The sequence below is a fragment of the Myotis myotis genome, unplaced genomic scaffold (genome assembly GCF_014108235.1).
Source record: "Myotis myotis isolate mMyoMyo1 unplaced genomic scaffold, mMyoMyo1.p scaffold_m19_p_7, whole genome shotgun sequence".
Lineage (NCBI taxonomy): Eukaryota > Metazoa > Chordata > Mammalia > Chiroptera > Vespertilionidae > Myotis > Myotis myotis.
The window spans coordinates 3,697,875-3,714,906 of NW_023416379.1; the positions used below are offsets into that span (position 1 = coordinate 3,697,875).

Here is a 17,032-nt window from a genome sequence, read left to right on the forward strand (position 1 = left end):
TTGGTCATTCTCAAATTTTGTCCCACCACGCCAACCTCACAAATCCTCCTCTGGTGATTTTTCTGCATCTGGGGCTACATTAGACTGTAACATAGGACACACTTTCCTTAGCCAAAAGCATTACAGTCAAGCATCACAGTGAAAAACAGAGGAAACCTCTTTTTCCTCTTTCTGAAAACCTGAGTAACGCTGGCACACAGGCCCACTCGGGGCCTCTCCATGAATCATCAAAAGATCCCAGGCAGGAAAACGGCCATCCCACTTGCCCGTGTTTTAAGTGTATCACACACAAAAACCTGCCGGGCCCGAGAGTTCCGAACCTGGTGCTCCTCAGGTCTTCGTCTGGGCCGCAAGCCCCTCGCGCTGTGTTTTCCGTCTGAGTCTCCTCCGTGGGAGACAGAGAAACCAAGGAGGGCCCGGGCCTCCACCAGCTGACCTTGGAGACCTGACTCTTCTTACTCGAAACCTTTCCATTCAAAACGACGGGCAGAGCTACCGCAACACCTGCCCCTCCCACGCCAAAGCCTCCCACGCCAAAGCCTCCCGCGCCACCCCAGGGGACCCCACCCGTCTAACCGCCGCGGGCATCCATGCCGCCAAGTGCAAGGACCCTGGCACCTGCTGCTCTTCGGTCGGTCCTGAGTCCCTTCATTTAGGCATCGGCCCCTTTCCCTCCTCACCAAGGGAAGGGGGTCATGATCCAAAAGGAGGGCACTGGGGCCCCAGGAGAAAGGTCTGCGCGTTTAATGGAGGAATGCCGGCCCTTGGGACCACTCATTCGTTCACGTAAGCCTAGAACCAACGGCCACCGTGGACCCCACGTGAACACACACTGCCTGAGAATCAAGGGACCCCAGAAGGAAGCAGACATGACACGGGGAAAGGACCCAACAATAGAGGAGATGGGGGAAGGAGGGAGGGAGGGAGGGAGAGGGGGAGGGAGGGAGGAGGGAGGGAGGGAGGAGAGTGGAGAGAGGGTTTGAGAAAAGCGTGAGAAGGCACAGCCCACGGGAAGCGTCCTTCTAGGTCAGTAAGTACAAACGTGCATAGTTCTTCGTAACGATTACCGACATAGGATCCACCAGATCAGCGATTTTCAACCTTTCTCACCTCACGGCACACATTTTAGAATTACTAAGATTTGGCAGCACACCAAAAAATACCTTTTTTTGCCAATCTGACAAAAAAAAAAAAAAAAGGTATAATTTTGATTCGTTCCCAACCGTAGCTTGTCATTTTGTCATTTTTCTATGCCAGCCTAAGGAAGGAGAGGTCGGCGCCCCTGATGAGAGCGCCAGGTATTGCGTCTTTTCAACACTCTCGCGGCTCCCCGGTTGAAAATCGCTGCACTAAATGGAAGACATCTAATCTGATCTCATAGTGGACATTTAAACTGTTATCCCTTTTAACTATGATCAAACATAAAACGTCCATTATAGCTGGACATGTAACTGTGTAGGCTGCTGTACAGTCACCGAGTTATCCTGGCAACGCCGGGAGGTGCGCCCAGTGGCGCCAGGCCAGTTCACTCACCCACGGAGCGGTAGCGGCCCGTCTTCAGGTCCTGCACGCAGACGGCACTCGACGCCCCGCACGCGGCAATGGCCACGTTCCCGCAGACGCTGATCTTGTAAAGCATCTGATTTTTGGTATCAACAGCTTCCCAAGTGTAGCTGAAAAGGAAGAAAATATGTCGTTGTCAGGGATCTGCCAATAATTAACCCTCTCTCTGGTTTAACATTCAAGCCTCATTTGCTTTAGGGCCACGGAGCCGCCATCAGCCAGATCCCGAAGGCGACGACATCAAGTTGACCAGAAGCCAGGGCAGAAACCACTAACCACCACCCAGCTCTGCTCCCACCCGCCCTGAAGCCACCTCAAGACTCATCGGTCATCAAAATTCTTAAAATGCTACCATCCGCTTAGGAGTATCAACTCAGAAAAGTCATTGCCCAAGAATCGTGTTGGTGTAAGACAGGAACCGTTCAAATCACACTGGAGTGCTGGAAAGCCAGAGTGTTTTCTACTTTGTTTATTTTACTTAAAAACTAGTTGTGGCATGAAAGCCGGTTCTACTTCTGGTTTTACTTTTACAGCTACAGCTCAGACTGAAACTGACAAGACGAAGTCATGTAATGAGTCCACTATCAGATTCAAAATCAGACGCACCCCTAGGTTGGCCCACTGGGACGAGCATGTCACAGGCACTGTGCGCACCCTGGCCAGGTGGCTCGGTTGGCTGGAGTGTCAGCCTGTACACCAAAAGATTGTGGGTTCGATTCCCAGTCAGGCCACATACCTAGGTTGTAGGTTCAACCTCTCTCCCTCTCTCTCCTCCTCTCTCTCTCTAAAAATCAATTTAAAAAACATATCCTCGAATGAGAATTTTTTTTAAAAAAAACCTCATTGTATGTTCAAACCTCTAGCAAAGTAGCTCTTGAGTTAATGAACTGTTAATGAATGAATCTGCATACTTGGGACAAAATAATGGCTTGTCAGTTGTGTCAAAACAATGAGTCTCAATTCTCCAGTCCGGACAGAGAGAATGTTCTGTCCATTTGGGAGCCTGGGGGTCATTTCCTCAGGGTAGGCAGAAAGGGCGGCATGTGGCTGGACGTCCCCTGCAGAATGCAGCGTCTGTCACCAAAACTGGTGAAAGGGAAAGGGAGCACCTGGGAACCGCCTAGCTCTGCGGTCGGCAAACTGCGGCTCACGAGCCACCTGCAGCTCTTTGGCCCCTTGCGTGTGGCTCTTCCTAAGCCTGAGGAGGACCCTAATTAAGTTAATAACAATGTACCTACCTATATAGTTTAAGTTTAAAAATGTGGCTCTCAAAAGAAATTTCAATCGTTGTACTGTTGACATTTGGCTCTGTGGACTAATGAGTTTGCCGACCACTAGCCTAGCTGGCCTGCCCAGGAGCTGCTGGAGGTCAGACTCATCAGTGTCAGTGTTTGCTCCCCACACAGCGCCCCTGGACGATAGGCACTCCCTCAGAGAGGGCGCGGCCCACTCCCCAGATACCCTCCCCCACACGTAGGGACCAGGGCTGGGCAGAACACACCAGGCAACACCCCTCCAGCCGAGAAGAGTCCCCCCAGAAGCCCATCCGGCAACGGAGGAACCCCACAGTGGGGTTGGTGGCAGCAAGAAGCCCCGCGTTCTCCTGCACGTAGGTGTGGGGCCTGGTCACACACCCCCCCACAAAGCCCGGGGGAGGGAAGCACACGGGAGCGGTCAGGCAGGGTGGCGGGCTGCCTCTTCCTCCCCCAGTTCAGCGGCCCCTGCACTGGTAGAACCCTGAAAAACAGGCTGGTGTGCTTGTCAAGTGCCTGCCCCGGGGTGACGGCGGCTGGGAAGCAGGTGCCATTGAACCCCCTTCCGCACCAGGAACAGAGCTGGCTACCTCCTACCGTCGGAGGGCTGGCCGCAGGAGAAAATAGCCGTTACCAGGCAGCAGAAAGTCATCAACAAAGCCTGCTCCCTTTGACCTTCATTAACCTCTTTCCTTTGCCGCACCAAATGTTCCCTAGGACTGCAGGGGTACCAAGTACAGCACAGGTACTGAGTACAGCAGTGATCAAATCAGACCCAAAAGCCCTTGCCCTCCTGGGGTCTTTTCCAGTTGAGAACAGAAAACAAGCAAGACAAATACACAGGACGTTCTACCGAGGAGTCTGTGCTGCTGGGACCGAAACAAAGTGGAACCAGCCCAGGAGCCATGCGGACGGGACCTCCTTCCGAGGGCAATTGCCTGAGGCCAATACCAAAAAGGAGCCGCAGACTGAGATGTGGTGGGATGAGGATTCCGCAGAGGGACCGGCCGTGGCAAGGCCGCGAGGCTGATGGAAAAGAAAGGCCTGCGGCTAGAGCAGGTGAGGGTGGCAGGTGGTGAGGCCAAGGACATGGGCCGCCGGCCGCGCCAGGGCCTGCAGATTAAAGGAAGCAGTTTTGCTGTTTTGTTTTGTTTTTTTAAAGGAAGCAGTTTTGACTTTGTACTTGAAGCGAAGGAAGGCCCCTCAAAGAGAAGACCCCATGGATCTTTCCTTAAAGTTGTCAGTGTTTTTATTTGCAGGGCATTAGTGAAACTTGTCTATTAGTCACGGTTAATTTCGGAGACGGCTAGCCTCTTGTCCGGAAGCCAGGACTAAGTTCTCCCGGACACTGGACAGCCAGCGTGCCCCTCCGCCAGCCTCGCTGAGCTGCTCCACAGCCCGAGTATGCCAGAGAGGGCAGGAAGGCATCATTTCAGAACGAGCTGACTGGTAGGAATAAACTAAGGAAATCCACACAGCACCTAAAATGCTATGCAATTCTTTAACAACAGAAACCCACTGGGGTGTTTGTAGAGATGGTATTTAAGTAAGCGAGCTGTAAAGAGTGGGTGTTTGGGGAGCAGAAAAGAGAAGAGAGAGAGAGAAATGGGGGACACTGTCCTGCTTCTCTGGAAACCAGGGTCCCTAGAAAGAAAAACGGTTGCTCCATCCGATTACACGTCTCTTCTCTGTGTGCACTTCGTATTTGCTTTGTCAAGATTTACCCAAAGGATAAGTGGTTATGGGAGCAGGAAGGGAGGGTCCTAGGTAAGTACTTGAGTGCCGGCTTTTTTCAGGGGGTTGACTGAGCCACTTCGCACAGGGTGGCCCCTCCAGGCCGGCGCCTCAATGCCACTCACGCACCCAACTGCAGCACGTGGGCGCAGTCCTCGGTCACTTACAGAGGAGGGGAGGGCCACGGCATGTTCCCCACTAGCTACCCTGGCATCTGCAGACCATCAATGCCTGAAGCATCCTGAGTCCAATGGACTTATGTCAGCTTTAAAACAAAAAAAAACATGCCTATCACCTTCTATCAGGAATAATCCTCTAGTTGCAATAATTTATCTGAAAACTCAGGAAACATTTTCCAGAAACGGCTGTGTAGTCTGGTATGCACCCTAGTTAGATCAAATTATTATCTAGATCTGCTTCTGCTGGTAATAAATACTTTTAAAGACTGTTTCGTAATAAGCTTGGAAGTCATGTAAATATCTGATAGCACTGTTTAAGAAAATTACGTGTTTGGAACCAGATGATCCCAGACTCCTTGCCAGATCAAAGGGCCCAGGCCGAAACCGATCTCTCCACGTATGTGAACATTCAAAGGCAGCACGATCATGTCAGAGAATCGGAAAATGGTCTCAGAAACAATAAAAAAACGTATTATATACACGAAATAAAACTTAATGATATCTTTAAGGAATAATAAACTTTTGTCCAAGAACTCGTGTGCTAGAAGTGCTCTACCTGAAGTGAGCAGAACACAGCCTGCAGCGCGACTCACGCCACAGCCAGAGTCACAGAGAGTCCGTACCCTGACCTAGACCAACCGTTGGGGCGTGTGCGAGGAAAGACAAGGGGAAAACAGCAAGAAATGAGACCGACATGTTAGATCAAAATGAAAACTAAGCTGTAACATTAAAATTTAAATTTTTGGCAAGAAACAAACCTCTGGAAGAAAATATTTGCAAGCTGTGTGGAAATGTAATCTGTGCTCAAAAGCACACACGTATGGTTTAAATCTATCTGCTCTCAGGCAGCTCCTGCAGCGGGGTAGGCAGGAGAGCCGCAGGCGTGTTCTTGAAACACTAACTCCCCGTGTCAGGGTCAAGCCTTCCAAAAGTCACAAGGCTGTCCTCCCTCTTATCTGAGGGGCCCCAGGGAGGTGGGGCCCACAAAGGGGGGGGGGGGGGAGAAGCAGATGGTCCATAAGAGCCACCACCCAGAAGCCCTGTCCCGGGGCCCAGCCTTGCGAAAGGCAGTTAATATCCTTAAGGGAGCAGCCCAGCCCCAGTCAGAACAGCTCTTCTGGACACAAAACGGTATGTGCGAGAGCCTTGGCTTTGAAAATCAGCAAAAGCAAGCAAAATCCTCGTCATTCCACACCTCATCTCCCAGAGCGTCAAATGTACTGAGCCGATGTCGCCTCCCACTCTCAAAAAATCCACATCCATGTCAAAGCAACCCTGACATTGCTAGATGGATGTCCTCTGGACCGCGCGGCCTCACCCCCTGGGGCCGCAGCTCTGGCGCCGGCCCCGCCGGCCTCTCCCACCATTTAAGGCCAGATCTCGGGCCCCCACCACACCGCCACGCAGGACAGGCGGGCCCACCCGCCCAGGACAAGGACAGGCAGGCACAGAATCAACGCGGGGGAGGAAGGACACCCGCACGGCATCGCAGCACGTCTTTGGGAGCGAGCATCTCCAGGGCAAAGCCCCCAGGACTCGCTGCCATAAGTCACCTGTCCCGGGGCCCAGCTTTGCGGTCAGAGGCCAAAGCGCAGAAGGATCAGGCAAGCCCCTCGTCCAACATCACTCAGTTGGAAGGACGAGGCCAGGAACTAGCCCGGTCCGTCCGAGCCCCTCACTCATTCCCACGCTCAAAGAAGTCTCTTTACCTCTTCAGAAAACATTCTGTTTCAATGACAACACAACACTGAACGTGGCAAAACGTTTTACAGAACTTGAGTCTTGATCTCGTGATGTACCCTGATGCCACCGAGGGGACTGGGCACGGGGTGGACCTCGCCGGAGCTGGGTGAGCCCACCGAGGCCAAGCGGTGGCCTCTGCAAGGTCCAGGCTGTGCCGTGGGACCGATCGACAGGTGGTGGACCTGAGCTGGATCAAGCTCTTCCCCAAGTTTTACACGTCTGCTCCTTACACCCCCACCCGGCTCTGCTTTCTCTTCTGCACAGCTGAGCGGCCAAACACCAGAGGCAGCCGCACCTTCTGCAACCTCTGCTTCCTCGCCCAGCGGTTCCCCCGGGAAGGCCATCCATCCCCTTCTCCCGGCTGCTCTCGCCTCACTCTGCACCCAGCTGGCTGAGGCCCCGCTAGGAAGGGACACATCCATGCTGTCCCCATCTCGGACTCACTCTCCTTGAACGTGACTACTTAGTGCAGAGAGAGCCGCCCTCACAAAGCATCCTCAGGAACTCGGAAAGCAGCCCACCAGCAAACCATCAGCTCCAGCAGGGCCCGGGGGTGGGGGCAGAAGTCATGCCCAAGGAAATCCCTTGAAGGGACCTCAGACTTTAGAGTGATCTGTGCGGCGGAAATACGCCTGGACGTGGACAATTGACTTCGCCCTCCTCGCTGAGCACACAGAAAGAGGAGGACTGTCTGACCCTGACGATGATCCCACGGCCTCTGCCAAGCCCATCGCAGACTTCTGCACTCGGTCCGCATTTGTTCATGGCACGGAGGTTCCGTTTTAACCTCAATTGGTTAAGTTTCCTAATATCCTGAAAGGTGCTGGCAGGTCACCAGTTAGCAGGAAGCACACAAGCAGCACACTGCCAGCCAACCCAGAGACAGGAAGGCGCTTCGACCTTCGCAGCGTTGCTCCGGCAAATGCCACGCCGAGCGCCATCCTGGTCCAGGCTCAGCAGCCGAGGGCAGCCCTGCAGGGCAGTCCGCGTGGCCAACACAGCCGCCCGGAGCCCCAAGCCTCACGGAGACGTGCAGAGCCGTCTCCACCAGACCACACCTCTGTGAACGTGTCCAGCGAACGAGGAAATTCTAAAGAAAAAGCTAGAGGGGTACAACTGGACAATCTCTTTTTTAAAAACGTTACATTTATTTATTTACTTGTGTATTTATTTATTTTTCGTTAATCCTCACCCGAGGATATTTTTCCATTGATTTTTAGGGAGATTGGAAGGGAGAGGGAGAGACAGAGAGAGAAACATCCATGTGAGAGCGACACATCGACTGGTTGCCTCCCATACGTGCCCTGACCAGGGGCAGGGATTGAGCCTGCAACTGAGAGGTACGTACCCAGAATCGAACCTGGGATCCTTCAGTCTGCAGGCCAGTGCTCTATCCACTGAGCCAAACTGGCTAGGACTGGACAATGTTTTTAAAGCATTTGACATTGGTGTCTTCCACAATGTCTCTCAAGTTTTCGTATGTCATCAGTGAGTGCTACAAAACTACAATACCTTGTAAAATATAACTTGGGGTTCTTTCAGTTTAAAACCGGCTAACATCTAAAATAAAGCCTATAAAATTCAGTTACAAAATGGATGGTGTGCCCAACCCCTTAAAAGAAAAAAAAAAAAATCCTGGAAAACTGAGTTCGTGAGCCCTCCTCCTCTCCCTGCCTCCCACGGCCACATGGCCGGACGCTTCTGAAATACGTCTGTGCTCCCTGGCCCCCTGAGCCCGGGGCTACGGCAATGGTCACATGGCTATTAAACATTTTATTATTGGCCTACAATGGTCGTTGCATAAAGCAGGACAGAGGAGTCAGTAATAAAATAAGCATGTATAAATCTATAATTTGGTTTCCTTAAAAAAAAAAATTAAAAAAAAAAGACAACCGAGTTGGTGATATACGAGCTAAATTCCCATAGCGTGGCCACTGGCTAGAGCAGGGGTCCTCAGACTACGGCCCGCGGGCCACATGCAAATACAAATACTGTATTTGTTCCCGTTTTGGTTTTTTACTTCAAAATAAGATATGTGCAGTGTGCATAGGAATTTGTTCATTGTTTTTTTTTAAACTATAGTCCAGCCCTCCAACGGTCTGAGGGACAGTGAACTGGCCCCTGTTTAAAAAGTTTGAGGACCCCTGGGCTAGAGGGTTGTTTTTCTGAATCTGAATCTAGAGTGAACAGAAAATCTAAAGTTGGGGGGACGAGGGGAATGAAAAGTCTTTCCAATCTGTACATCAAAAAGGATTTTCCTGCCTTGGCCAGGTAGCTCAGTTGGTTAGAGCGTCGTCCCCATACACCAAGGTTGTGGGTTCAATCCCCAGTCAGGACGCATACAAAAAGCAACCAGTGAGTGCATAAGGAAGTATAACAACAAATCGATGTCTCTCTTTCTTTCCTCCTCCCTCCCTCCCTCCCTTCCTCTCTCTAAAATTCAATAAAGAAAAGGCGGGGGGGGGGAGGGTTCCTACTTTGGCCTGCATCCAAGTCCTTAACAGAACATGGAGGAAATTGTTTGGCTCGTGACTGCCCCTTATCATGATCAGAGAGCTTCTCAGCTCATACATCCAGCCCCATGCCCTTCAAAAATCCCCAAGTCTTTTCCAATAAGACGGGGAGGGATGAAGGGGGGAGAGGCGGGCAAGAAAGACGGCACAGCAAGAGGCAGGGCTCCCGACATGGGACATGGGCGTCAGCGGCGGAGTGTCACCACGCTCGGCCGCGGACACTGGAGGAGAAAGATCGGGTTTGGTGTGACAATCTGCACCCTGACCTGAAGGCGGGGGACAAGCACATCTGACACAGCGTGGCCAACGCTCATACAGGAAGCACTTCACTTCCTATTCTAACAAACCCACAGGCTGTGGAAAAGATACGGGGCCTGCGAGAAAGAGAGAAATAAAGGAGAGGTCTTTCCCTGGTGGCTCCACAGGTCTGGGCGCAGGAAGCCAGTGGCGAGCGAGAGAGCGAGAGAGAGAGAGAGAGAGAGAGAGAGAGAGAGAGAGAGAGATCCGGCTGAGCCAGGCGCTAGTCCTCCCCAGAGCAGGGGCGCAGGCCCCAGCAAAGCTTTAAAAGCCAGCATCCCAAGTGGCTGACCGAGGTCACCTGAAACAGAAGGAGATGAGGGCACTCAGAAAGGGGCATGGCAACCATGGGCACAGCCCACAGCCCCGGCCCTGGCCCCAGCCCTGGCCCCAGCCCTGACTCCAGCTCCACCCTGGCCAGCTGTGAGTCAGGCGTAGTTTCTGAGCCCTGGCTTCCTGATCTACAGAACTGAGTCACCCCAAAAGGTCGCTGCCAAGAAAATGGAGACTGGTAAGGTAGAGCTTTTGAGAGCCTAGGATCGAAGGCTTTCATCTGGCTCAACAGGACTCAGACTGCTAAAAATTAACTTTACAAAGAAAGGTTAAGTGGGTGTGGGGCCTCCTAAAGGAATGTCACCTGACACTGGCAAGAACTGGAGAGGAGGGCGAAAGGGAGGGGACAGGATCTTGTCTTGCCCTTCTCCTCCGAGCTGGTGGAACTCAAGACAGAGATGGGGGAAGAGGAGGGCTCAGGACAGACAGACACACACACACAGCAGCCTCCTGGGACCACTTCGGACAGGACAGCGCCGCTGGGCCTCCCGAGCCGACGCCAGCACAGACCTGCAGAACCGGACTTCCAGCAGAGGGGCAGGAGAAGAGGACAGGACACGCTGTCCCTAAAGAGGCCTCACAGCAGGGCAAGGTGTGGAATTCGTCACAGATCGCAAGTGACCCTCCCAGCACAAAGCTGCCGAAGGACTGGCCTGGCCTCGCTCTGTGAGGTCGACTGCCGCTCCACGCCTTCGCCCAGTTCCGCTCTCAGGCACCACCAGGGCACCAGCCGGCACGTCCACCCTGAACCCTGCTCGGGGAGGAGTTTTTAAAAATCAGAGTAATCACCTGATGTTCTCATCCCTCGTCCCTCATATGCGTAAGGAGAGGTTGGATTAGAGGCGAAACCTCCTTCGTAATTACACGGATGTCAGAATCCAACTGCCTTGAAAGTCAACCCAGCCCTCGGCAGAGAACGCAAACCTTAATGCTCAGGCCCCAAGCCAGGTCACCCCGGCCAGGCACCCTCCCGGCCGGACACAGTGTCCCTCCTTCGGAAGGGAAGGCGTCTGCCTTCCTCAGTCCTGGGCAGTCAGCTCGGCTGGTTAGTTCATGATGCGAATGCGGCCCCCGAAGGTGCTGGCTCTTCCCTGGGCTGATGAGGTGACACAGGAAACGCCTCTGCTTGCAGCTGCGGGGGTCCCGGTAAGGCTGGCACCTGGGGCTCCGCGGGGAAGAGAAACGCACGTCCCCATGTGTGTTCATTTGAAAGGAGCAGCATGGTCTCACCTAACCCTTGAAAGACTTTAAGGACAAGAGGAAGGAAAAAGAAGAACAAGAGGAATGTCCGTTGAGCAACTGACTGGACGCCCGCGTGTCCAGGGCATGACCTGCACACGCGTGGCTGGCCCGCGTCGGCGCGCCGTGCGGAGGAAAAGCGGCCGCGTGCTCAACCGCTAGCCTGAGAGGAGGCCTTGCGTCCTGGGTCCCTGGGGAGACCGAACTGGATCTTCCACGTCTCCATCGATGCCTGCATGGTCCTCCCACACTCTGCCTCCCTCCCCCACCCCCCACCCCCACCCACCACCTCACCCCCCGCCCCCTCCCCCGTCCCTAGGGCCACCCTGCACCCGGCCCTGCACCTCAGCCCTGGCCCCGGCACTCCCCCAGACTGCTGCTTCCCCTCTCCCCCTCCCGCGCTCCTCCTGGAGCACCATTCCACAGCCCTCCCTGGGCCCCACATTCCAGGGCAGCGACCACCGGTCCTCTGAGCCCTTTCACAGCAAGCTCCTCGGAAGGACTGGTCCGGAACCACGTCTCCACCACGTCCTCTCCTCCCTCCTCACTCAACCGCCCTATCCTCTCCCCCATCCTCCTCTCGGGCACTCGCCGCTCCAGCCCCAAGGGCCCCTTCGCCAGTCCCCAAGCATGTCCCCCCCAACTAGACACAGGGTTCCCTCACTCATGGCCTTCGCGGTCTCTGCTGAAACTCCATCTTACAGACAGGCCAGGGGGTGCACCCACTGAGAGCAGCCCAAACCCTCACTTCCCCCACCCCCCACCCTCAGAATGTCAACCAACGCCACTAACTCCTCTGCCTCCTCTGCGGGGCCACTTCTGAAAGGACAAGAGAGCTAGGCTGGCTTCTCACTTTGATCACACTTCCAGAGCAGATGGCAGGGGGCGGAGCCGGAGGGGACTCGGTGCGACACACCCTCGTCACTTCTAGGAACCCTGCTCTTCAGCTCTTCCAGGCCAGTGGTTTGGGTTTCTACTTACAAGCCGGGGGCGAGGAGCAGGGGCTGTTGGGGAGTTTTTGTTTCTGTGTAAAGCAGTGCTTTAGAGTAGAGATGGCAACAAACTGATTCCATACGCCGTCAACACCCGGGGCCACAGGCTCCTGACCAGCTCTCCGCGTGCAAGCCGCAGGGGCAGGGAGCTCCTCCGACACTTTCCTCCCAGCCGCCCACCCTCCACTGCTCCCACGTTCCCTGGCCTTTCCCTGGCCCCTCCGTGTGCTAACAAAACTGACATGAAGGCTTTCACAATCTCGCCCGGCCGGCCTGGCTCAGTGGTTGAGCGTCGACCTATGAACCAGGAGCTCACGGTTCGATTCCCGGTCAGGGCACAGGCAGGAGGCAGCCAATCGATGATTCTCTCTCATCATTGGTATTTCTATCTCCCTCTCCTTCTCCCTTCCTCTCTAAAATCAATAAACATATATTGAAAATATATTTAAAAAAAAAGACTTTCACCATCTCCAGTCCCTCCAACTCTCCCGGCCAGATGGTCAGGCCAGAACTACGTGCAGGAATGTGCCCCTGGGCCTGGGGAAGCTGCCCCCGGGGATCTAAATGCACAAAAGGAAAAGGAAAATCCCACCCCAGGTCGGGAGCTGATCGGAGGGGCAAGTGTCACCGGAACCAGAGGGCCTGGGACTTCCCCACACAGAGGACTCGCAGGCCCTGCCTCCGCCCCGCCTCACAGAAATAGGCCGTGACGCACAGCTCCGGGCACCTCGACGCCCGAGCCTGCAGCAGCTGCTTCTCGTCTGGCACCGTGGTTTCCCCAGGCGCTTTCACAACCTTCCCATGGGCTTGCATCCTCCTTCCCTGTCCCCACCTGGTGAGGCCCCCGCGAGGGCGGGAGCCCCCCGACCGCCACCCCGGGCCCAAGCCGGCTGGGACTTCTCCACTCGGCCTGAAGTGCAGCAGCCACAACAGGAAGGGAGGACGAAGCCAAGAAAACGCAGGAGGGCCCCCCCTGCCCCCCGGCCACCCGACATATGGCACCTGGCACCCGCCCAAACCCCACACCTCCTGTCCTCAAGCCCCTCCTTGTTCGAGGGAATGTGAGTTGGGCTTTCTGCTCCTCGGGCTGCAGGAATCCTCGAGGATACATACCTCGAAACCACAGGAGTTTGGATGCAAGATGGACCCCGAGAATCACAGTCCAGTGGTTTTAAAACTTTTTTAGATGGAAACGTTGCTCTCTCCAAAGGATTCTGACGTGGGGTGTCAATGCATAAAACAGAGAAATGAGAAATGCGTCCTGGTTGAGGCAGAAGCCCCGAGACGCTAACGGGGACTCGGGGGACAGAGTGACGGGCTAACAATGTCTCTGATCTAACCCAGCAGCCCCAACTTACAGAGGGAAAGCAGTCACTGCCGCCCCTCCCCACCGCGGAGGGGCCCGAGGTGGGCCGGCCCCCGCCAAGCCTCCTGACTCTCCCTCCCGCCCTAACAGCACCACTGGGCTCAGGAGGGCAGACCTCAGGATCACTGACTTCCTGAGGCCCCACGACGAATGCAGGGAAGAGTCTGGATTCAAAACCAGGACAGCCACTTCCCAACTCAGGGACCATCTCGCAGGAGGGAACTGAGGCCAGAGAAAGGAGGCGATCTGCCCCCGCCAACTCCATAATCCAGCTCTCCCGCTCCAGCCGCACCCTGCCAGCGGCCCTCTGCGGGGCCCAGCAGCTGTCTCCTGGCAGGAACAGGCTGGGGGTCGTCACGGGGAGGGCGGAAAAGCCACGGAGACATACCAGCCAGAGGAACGCCCTGCCCATCCCCCCGACCTCCCCAAAAACAATTTATAGCCAAGCTCCAACAACTGCTTCCATCTGACTCCGTGCAGCTGCAGGCCGGAGGGGGCCGGAGGGGGGAGGGGGCCGGAGGGGGCTGGACGGGGCTGGACTGCAAAGAGCTCTCTCGGGAATCACCAGTGGCCACAGGGCACCACAAAATCAATATTACAAATGCCAACAAAGAAGCTGGGCCCAGGGAGCGAGAATGGATTGAGCAGCCTTCACAGAGCAGAACCTCACAGCCAAGAGCCGTCCATGAAGAAAGAACAGGCCGTGGCGAATATACATCCATTGGAAACCTTGTTGACATACACACACACACACACACACACACACACACACACACACAGTGGACACACTCGAGAGGTTAAAGGGCTTATAAACACAGGAGAGTTGCTAAGCTGGGACACAGGACACAGGACATTCCCCGGAGCCCCGTCCAAAGTGGTAGCCAGATACAAAGGACAAACCGAGCAAGACAAAGAACAGGTTTTAGGCTGAGGAAAGGCTGAACCAGCACCGTTAATGAAACTCTGACTCAAAGAGAGAACATTGTTTCCAAACACACAGCACACTCTCAGCCTGACTAGGTGCAAGGCCACACGGGAAGTGTCAATAAATTCTACCCCGTTCCCTGCCACCATGACGGGGGAGTCCATTTAACCTGGGGATAAATCGTCAAAAACTTCGTGAGTTCAGGAAGTTGACAAAGTTAGAACATGTGGGCCCCAGAAGGAAAGACTCAGAATGGAAGGATTAGAAGCTAGGTACCAAAGGCTCTGGATGGTGTGTTCTTCAGGACAAAGAAGCATACAGCTTTAAATTCATCTCAAACTAGAAAAAGAAGAATGAGGTGAGAGCTAGTAACAGAGAGCAGAAATTAACAGCATGGGGGGAAAAATGGAGATAGAGATTCCCATTTACATTAAGGAAATGAAAACGCTATTTCTTTTGGAAAGGTTAAAAAAGGTAAATCTTTAGGAAATGTGATTAAGGGGGAAATTTTACATAAATAAGGAGCAGGAGTTTTTTAAATTTACCTACAGATACAAACAGTATTTTCAAAAGTATAAAAGTAGCACGCTGCATATTTATATATGAATACCTAATTAAAATTACAAGCTTTCTAGGAAAACAACAGACAACCAAAACTGGCTCAAGAAAAAGTAGAAAACCTGAACAGATAAAGCAGATAAAACTGAAACTATAGGCAAAACTCCACCTCCACAAAGGCATCAGACAGTTTTACTGGTGAGTTCTACCAAGATTTAAGAAAGAGAAAATGTCGGTCCTATACAGACACTGTACCACGGCATACAAAATACTAAAATCTACCTCGCGCTTTCCACAAAGCAAACATATGCTTGATACTAAAGTCAGCCAAGAACAGCACAGCAAAGAAAATTACAGCCCCATCACTCTTAAAAACAGCTGCGAGCATCCTACATAAAGTATTAGCAAACAGAACTAGATATATTAATGGGGGAAAATATTTTCACCCTTTCCTCACATCACACTCAAAAGCTAACTCAGCCCTGGCTGCTGTGGCTCAGTTGGTTGAATACTGTCCCATGCACCGAAAGGTCACCGGTTCCACTCCCCAACAGGGCACGTGCCTGGGTTTCAGGCTCAATCCCAGCCGGGGCGGCATGCAGAAGGCAGCCCCACGACTGATGTTCCTCTCTCTCCCCCTCTCCCTTCCTCTCAAAAAAAAAAAAAAAATCAATAAAAACATGTGTTTTTTTAATTAACTCAAAAAATTATCATATGGGTAAACATAAAGTTAAAATTATAAAACTTCTAGAAACAATCATAGGGGGGGAAAAATCTATTTGACCTCAGGGTAGACCAGGGGTTCTCAATTGGAGGTAATTTTGTCCTCCACCCAGGAGTCATTTGAAATGTGAAGACATTTCTGCTTGTTACCACTGGGGTTTGGGGGTAGTACTCCAGGGGTGCTGCTGACCCCACACTGTACAGCGCAGCCTCCACACACACGTTACCTGGCCCAAACGTCGATGCTGCTGAGGCTGAGAAACCTTGGGGAACCAAAGATTTAAAAATATTTTTTTAAAAAATCAGTTGGAGTTCATCAAAATTTTTTAAAGTATCTATATTTCAAAGAATACATTAAGGACATGAAAAGGAGCAAGCCAAAGACTGGGGAAAAAATATTCATAATACATATTATACATACCTAAGAAAGGACTTGTACCCAGAATAAAGAATTCTTAAGCCCTAGCCAGTTTGGCTCAGTGGATAGTGTCCACTGCAGACTGAAGGGTCCCCGGGTTTGACCCCAGGTAGGGGCCGTGCTCTCTCATCACTGATGTTTCTCTCTCTCTCTCCCTCCCTCTCTAAAATCAATAAAAATATATTTAAAAAAAATAAAAAGAATGAAAAAACGAATTCTTAAAACTCAGCAAGATGACCCCAAAAAAATTGTAAGGGCTGAGGGACAAAAGACTGTTTTTAACAGACACTACAAAGGACATCCACATAGTCAAGAGTTCATGAAAGACGTTCAACATCATCAGGCATCACAATAAATACAAAAACATATTCAACATCACGAGCCAGGGGGACACGAACATTAAAACCACAGATACAACTGCAAACCCGCAAGAATGGCTCAAAGAGAGAAGACTGATACCATCAGTGTTGGCCGAAGATACGGAGCAAATGGAACAGACTGCTGGTGGGGATACAAAATGGACCACCACTTCCAAACAGTCTGACAGTTTCCATGAAGTTAAACGCTCACTCGCCATTCAAGAATCTCCCCTCCAACCCTCTCCCCGCCCCAAAAAGAATGCATGTGTCCACACAAAATCTTGTACTCAAATATTCACAATGGCTTTTATTCATGATAGCCACAAACTAGCAACATCTAAATTACTCTTGGATGGAAAACAAAATCAAGGCTAAGACGACATATTATTTAAAATTAACAGAAATAGGAAGAGGAGGGTGCTCATGGCCGCTGCCTCCCGGGGAGAGTGGTCAAGGTCAAGGTAAAGGCCAAGGCCAAAACAATCTTTTGGGATCCCAGTGTGACATTCCGTTTGAGATGTCTCCATTCCAGCTCTAGCCCCTCCCAGTCCTCCCCTCTGCTTAAGAAATGCTTCAGAACCACTTGGAGAATATACGAATCCTGCGTCACCTTGCCAGGATTAAAGGTGAGGAGACGCTCCTGGCATATATTCAGGCCTCTGTCCCTCACTGGTCATGAGCCAGCTGTGAGGAAAACAAAGGACTGTGAGGAGACCCAATCTCAGCTCCATCCACCTCACACACCACCCACCACCGGTGGGAGCAGTCCCACGAAGTCTCCATTCCCAGGAAGTCTCCATTCCTGGGACAAGCTGTAAAAAGGAAGGAAAGAACAGG

General features: G+C 52.6%; 1 protein-coding gene across 4 annotated transcripts in view; it reads right to left on the reverse strand.

Annotated features, from left to right (window-relative positions):
- The window catches only part of IGF2R (insulin like growth factor 2 receptor), a 92,918-nt gene that overhangs the window by 71,694 nt on the left and 4,192 nt on the right, over window positions 1-17,032 (reverse strand). For all 4 annotated transcript variants that reach the window (XR_004969008.1, XM_036318306.1, XM_036318305.1 and 1 more), the window contains exon 2: window positions 1,534-1,673. Coding sequence is in view for 3 of the 4 variants with exons in the window: in XM_036318306.1 (XP_036174199.1) it covers window positions 1,534-1,673 (140 nt within the window). In the remaining variant the exon portion in view is untranslated. The remainder of the gene's footprint in view (window positions 1-1,533; window positions 1,674-17,032) is intronic.